We start from the raw sequence: 5,971 nt of genomic DNA, 5'->3' as shown, positions 1-5,971 counted from the left end.
GCAAGGGTGAGGAATCTGAGTATCATGTGCAAGACTCAAGATGACGCTTAGGACAGAACATGCAGAATAAAAATAGTTTCCTTCCATATCCAGGTAATATGAAGCTGACAATTGTAGTCCTGTCTTTATGGGATGAAAACAGTCCCTTTACAATAAGTTTCCTGAAAGGGAGAACAAATAGATAATAACTCTTCTGGTAACATATTATGGTACACTGGCCAGTGTGTTTTTGGCGTTTAAACATAATCCTGTGAATCAGATTAATTCACTTGCTGAGTGTTCATTTGCGGCATCCCTCTGTTGGGTCTTGGGGGCCCTCCACGACCTCATGGGGCTCCCCGTGGTCCACTCTGCTCAGATCCTCGCTTGAAATTCTGCTGATATCCATCCCGCTGATAGCCAGAGTAGTCCCGGGGAGCACTGAACTGAGATTGTGTGTAACCACTGTTTGGAGTGTTAGAGAATGAAGGGCGGTAACCATCATATCCTCCTCTGAATCCATTGGCAGGGCCCCTATATCCATTCATCAAGCCTCTAGCACCACGGGAACCACCACGAGACACACCACGACTGTTGTAATACGGCTGACTGCTACGTGGAAATCCAGTGTTCTGCTGGGGAGGCTGCTGGTGGTTACCAGTCACCTGATGAGGCTGGTCCTGGGAACCATGGTAGGTGCCAACCACTGTTTGAAGCTGTTCTTGCTGAAGGTCTGTTTGTTCTACTTGGTGAGGCTGACTAGAAAAGCTCTGGTTGTAACTGGGCTGGTACTGATTTTGCTCTTTCAAAGTTTCTGGTTCATTAACAGGAGGAACTGGGGCATTCATATTGAACACCGTTTGCATGGATTGGAATGGAGCTGCATTTACATTGATTCCACTGCTATGTAATGGTTTGCTTGTCCCAGCCTGGAACACCTGAGGCTGAGAAGCAGCCAGAAGGGAAGATGATGCTGTAGTCTGGTCTGTATTTAAGGAGATTGTTGCCTGAATCTGGTCAGTTGGTTCCTTTTGTGGTCGCTGCTCTGTAGCGTGAGAAGGCTGGTACAAGGGTTGAGGTGCTGTGTACCCTTCACTTGTGGATGAAACCAAAGGAACCTGTGTAGCTTCTGGTTGTACCGGAACTTGATTAGGCTGAGCAAGTCTAGATTCAGAATGAACCGGAGGGCAAACCAGCTGGGGCATGTCCATGTTTTGTGTCGGATTCATAGGCTGTGCAGATACAATGGCAGGATCAAGAGTCTGGTTTTCAAAATCCAGCATTGAATCCTGTATGAAATTATAGGGCCCCTGCATTTGCGCCATAAGGTCTTGGACTCGCTGTCTTCTCACAACGGGATCTGCCTGAGCCACTGGAGTCAAAGAGTGGGGCTCTGGCACTGAAGGAGATGCAGCCTGAGGTTGCTGCTGGAGTGAATTTACCACCTCAACTGTTTCGACTGTCCACTCATCTACCTGCTCCTTTTCACCACTGCTGAACTGTGTTTCTGCCATAAATTGTCTATTTACATACTCTGTTGATTCAACTTCACTTTGTTCAGTGTATTCTTCTGCTGGCTCAGGTTCAGCTTCAGCTACCTGGTCTTCAGCTGTAGGTGCTGAAGCTGCCTCTTCTTCCTCACACAGCCCATTCTGGCCGTTGTGGGTGCTGTCAAAGTAGTTTGACTGGAAAACACGCTCAACAATTTCCTTTAGAGCTTTATAGGTTGTTCCACATACAGATTTTTCCTTTCCTTCCAGCAAGTCCCATAGGTGAATGGAAGCATGTTCATACTGCTCATTCAACCTTAAGCTCATGTCCCGTTCAGGGTCTGCTAATTTGTAGAATTCATCCAACAATGACAATTCCTCTTCAGACAATATTGGCACTCCATTCAAACCTTGCTTCAGGTCAGTTCTCACCTCATCATCTCCCAATTTGTCCAAAACATACTGGAGCTCAAGTACAGTTTTTAAACGTTTTTGTTCAGCTTCTTCTCTCATAAGCTGCTCCCGACGCGCTGTCTTCTTTATTGTTTTCTGAATATCTTGACTTAATGCCATGAAACTCCTCTGTAATTCTTTCGCAAACTCCAAGTTATTTGTGACTTCCTGGTACTTAGATACGGCATCCAGCTGATCTTGATTAAGCCTTTCCCCTTTGTTCATTCGTTCCTGGTAATCATCAAGCTTGCCCTTTTTCTTCTCCAGGTTCCGAAGTTTCTTGTCGATTACCCCGAGGATCTGCTTCATGGCTTCGGTCTGGACAGCACCGGTGCCAGTTGCGGGGTGCTGGGAAGCCGGCGCAGCTGCCCCGGCCCCCGCCTCACTCCCGGAGGAACCCGACGGGGGTGGCGGTCCGGACGACTTGCTGCCGCTGCCGCTTCGGCTGTGGCTGGTGGCCGAGAGCATCTTTAGACCGTGAGAGGAGAGAAAGAAAAAGCGGGAGGAAGGAGGACAAGAGCGGCGAGTCAGGCTGCGGACGGGGCGAGACGGGGGACAAAACGCGCAGCAGGCGGGAGCCTGCGCGAGCGGGTGGGGGTGGGGGAAGGGGCTGGAAGTTCGGTTTTAAAGCTGGAGAGCGTCTGGGCAGAATTCAGTCTTCCTACATTTTGCAAAAGAGAATTATTGGCAATAACAACAGGTTTTCTGCTCTCTCCTGAGTCACTCGCTTCAAATGCAGAAATATTTACCACAATGGCGGGAAAACAGCCCAAAGGGAAGCCATCATACAAACACGGACCAGCGGTACCCGGAGGAGAGTTTTCCGTAAGCACACGCATGGGTTTCCAGATGTCTCTTTAGTCATGTGGTGGGTTATCTCGAATTACGGGATGACTACTGGTAACCCAGCCATCCTACAATGTGAACGCCCTCGTTTGCACACCCCAGACATCGAGGTCCCAACTCCTGCTCGGCCAAATCAGCTGCCGCCCAAGAGACCAACGGCCTGTTCGAGACCAAGAAAATGCAGCCTGTTTGCACAACACACACGACTGTGCTGAGCAAAGCGAGGTGGGCTGATGTTTCCCCAACACCCAAGCCGGGTTCAGTTTGCCCTAGAAGCACCCGTGATCCCCAGCAGAGCTGAGCGGTGGACCTCCAGGTCTGTGAGCAGTGGGAGCAACCTCCCGTGTCTCTCTCAGAGCTCAGTATTGCAGGGAAGGGGGAAGCTCTAATTCATTTCAGATGACACTGACAGCTGCCGGTAAGGATCCCTTCTGTGATCTGTCATATTTGTGCTGAGTCACCACAGGAAAAATCGTGGGAGTTTATTCTGCTACCCTTTTTCCTCTTTGGTGAAGTATGAAAAGGGAAAAATGTGTTGATAGTTTGGTTTTTTTTTTTTTCTTTAAGCAAAATCCAAGTAAGAATATTTAGAACCATGTGAAAGAGAGGCTGCTCACCTGATCACATGTGTTCTGCTAGAAACAGGCAAGCCATCAGCCCCAAACTACGTCGGCACCCAGGAGAGGTGCCCACTGAACGTGCTTCTGGGTCAAGAGTGGGGCATCCAAGGGAGGGGATCAGTGCCGTGCAGGGGATGAAGTTTTGGGGCTGGCTTGGCTCCAATAGCCAGAGTTGGGGTGCTCTGGGTTTCTACTGTGAGGTCAGGACCTAAGTGAGATCCTGGAGATGAAACATAAGGAAAACATAACTCCTGATATGGAAACAAAAGTATGAGCCAATGTGGTACATGGTTTATTGATTGCCTGTGCCAATCTCTTGATCTCTTGGAGAACAAGAAAAGCTGGTGAGTGACACCGTCTGGGCTGTGTGATGGAGATGAGGGGGACAGACTGGCCGGCCACCTGACTATGGAAAGAATGGGACTTACATCCTCTCCTGATGCAGTTCCCCATGGCCTCCCACCCGGGCAAGATGGAACAGGCAAGCCTGGCTCCCTGCTCCACTCCTGTTCCTATAACCCATTCTCTGCGGGCAGCACGGGGGTTCTCAGAAATCCCAATCGATGGTGTGCTCCTGCTTAAGACCTTCCAAAGCCTTCCCAGTAAGAATGGAACCCAGATTCCTGCAGACCTCTCTATCTGCAAACAGCCTCCTTCCTCTGATTCACCATGCCCAGCCACGAGGACTGCTTGTCCGTTGAGGACGTCTGGTGCATCCTCGTTTCAGTTCCTCTGCCTGTGCTGCTCTCTCTGCCAGAAATGCTCAGACTCAGGGCCTGAACCCAACCTCCTCAACCCCCAGGACCTGTCCTGAGCTCACAGTCAAAGCAGCAAACAGTCCCCATCACACCACCCTGCTTTCCTCTCTGGATCGCGCTCCCCTGCATGAAATCATCTTGCCCATGTATTTACTTGAGGGTTTTGCCTCTCCTCCTAGAATGTGACTCCATGAGAAGAGAATATGAGCATAAATGCCCAGGAAAGCACTGGGTCGAAGCAGGGGCTCGATAAACATTTGCTGGACAGAAGAGCAGAGCGTGCGTAAGCGTGACCCCGAGGAAACAGGTACCTTGCACAGCTCCCCGTTTGGGTCCCGGGTCTTTCTTCGCCACCGTGGCGCCCGCCTTTGCTACACGCAGAAGTCACTGTGAAGGGCAGGACCCCCTCCTCAGGAGACACCAATGGTGGACACCCCGACCGCCGTCTTTCTTGCTCCCCACTTGACCCCCAAGTGTACGGATGACTCCAACTCTTCTTGTAATTGTAGTTAAAGGTGAAAGTCAACCGGGCAGAGTGGGCTCTCAGTCAGAGGAGACACATAAATCAGCAGCAGCGTCCCAGTGAGGACGCCCGACGCTGTTCCAGACCCGGCGCCCAGGTCCTCCCACGGGTAGGGCTTCTGCATCGACACCGGCTTCTCTCAGCTCCCACTACACTCCGCTGTGTAGAAACAAACCCTGACGGTTCAGTGAAACATTCTATCCCCCGTGAAACATGACTAGGGAATCACGGGGATAACAATGCACGTAAACACTGGAGGGTCTGGGTTTCGGCAGAGTAATACGTGCTACGTGGTATCAGGAGGCTTCAAAGCTACTCTGGGTAAGGGAAGAAAGAAGAGAATGGCATGCTGTCCGTTGTCCGCTTCCCCGGGGGAGAACCATCCCGCGGACAGAGGCAGGCATCCTCTGACAGGTCAGTAAGAAGGGAGACAAGGAAGGCTGGCACAAAACGCACGTACACATCTACTCAGGTTTCTCATCGGGAGAATGTTAAGTCTTAGGGGAATTTGAACATTCACCAAGGCAAAGCCCAGACTGAAGACAACAGAGAGAGCGTCTCTGCACCCAGCGTCACGGTACGTGAGGGGCTCTACCCCAGGCTCCTCAGACAGTCTCACTTGCCACCCAACAGGATGGAGCATCAGGACTCATGCAGGTCCCCAGCTCTACTGGCAAACCAGCCTGCTTCAAGGCAGTGTGCCCTCACCTCGAGATTCAGTGACTCACCCTCCTGTAGTGCTGCTGATTTTGACCCTGACCTCATATCACCAATTCTAGATGCAGGAAAGCCTTACCCTGAGTATGTGTCTACAAATTTGTGTTAGCATTACAGAGATCACCAAGAAATAAAAATATTAATGCCAAATACAGGACACCAGGAAACAAGGATTCAGCCCAAAGTGGCAAAATGAAAACTTAATATAATAAATGTCAGAATGGGGGCTCCTGGGTGGCTCAGTGGGTTAAGCTGCTGCCTTCGGCTCAGGTCATGATCCCAGGGTCCTGGGATCGAGCCCCTCATTGGGCTCTCTGCTCCGCGGGGAGCCTGCTTCCTCCTCTCTCTCTGCCTGCTGCTCTACTTGTGATGTCTCTCTCTCTCTCTGTGTCAAATAAATAAATAAAATATTTTAAAAAAAAGAAATGTCAGAATGTATAGAACTTCATAAATTAATAAGCAAGAGGGAAAAGCACCACTTCCTTCTTTATGAGTTGGCTGTTTGGCCCCTGGCTACCTTGTCACCGGGAAAAAATGGCAAAGCTAAACCCAAGAATACTGGAGGACATTCACAAGAAAGGAACA

General features: G+C 50.3%; 1 protein-coding gene across 1 annotated transcript; it reads right to left on the bottom strand.

The window, feature by feature from the left end:
• Positions 1-283: 283 nt before the first annotated feature.
• On the bottom strand, positions 284-2,390 carry LOC123927146 (caprin-1-like). Its single transcript, XM_045981666.1, has one exon. It carries the CDS (start codon positions 2,388-2,390, stop codon positions 327-329), a length of 2,064 nt encoding a protein of 687 aa, XP_045837622.1. The 3' UTR covers positions 284-326.
• Between the last annotated feature and the right edge of the window lie 3,581 nt (positions 2,391-5,971).

The sequence above is a fragment of the Meles meles genome, chromosome 16 (genome assembly GCF_922984935.1).
Source record: "Meles meles chromosome 16, mMelMel3.1 paternal haplotype, whole genome shotgun sequence".
Lineage (NCBI taxonomy): Eukaryota > Metazoa > Chordata > Mammalia > Carnivora > Mustelidae > Meles > Meles meles.
Note: the sequence above shows the minus strand (reverse complement) of the source record. Positions and strands in the feature narration are given on the sequence as shown.

Bases quoted from the DNA above. Each gene is read 5' to 3' on its own strand.
- LOC123927146 (XM_045981666.1), bottom strand. From the start codon at position 2,390: ATGCTCTCGGCCACCAGCCACAGCCGAAGCGGCAGCGGCAGCAAGTCG.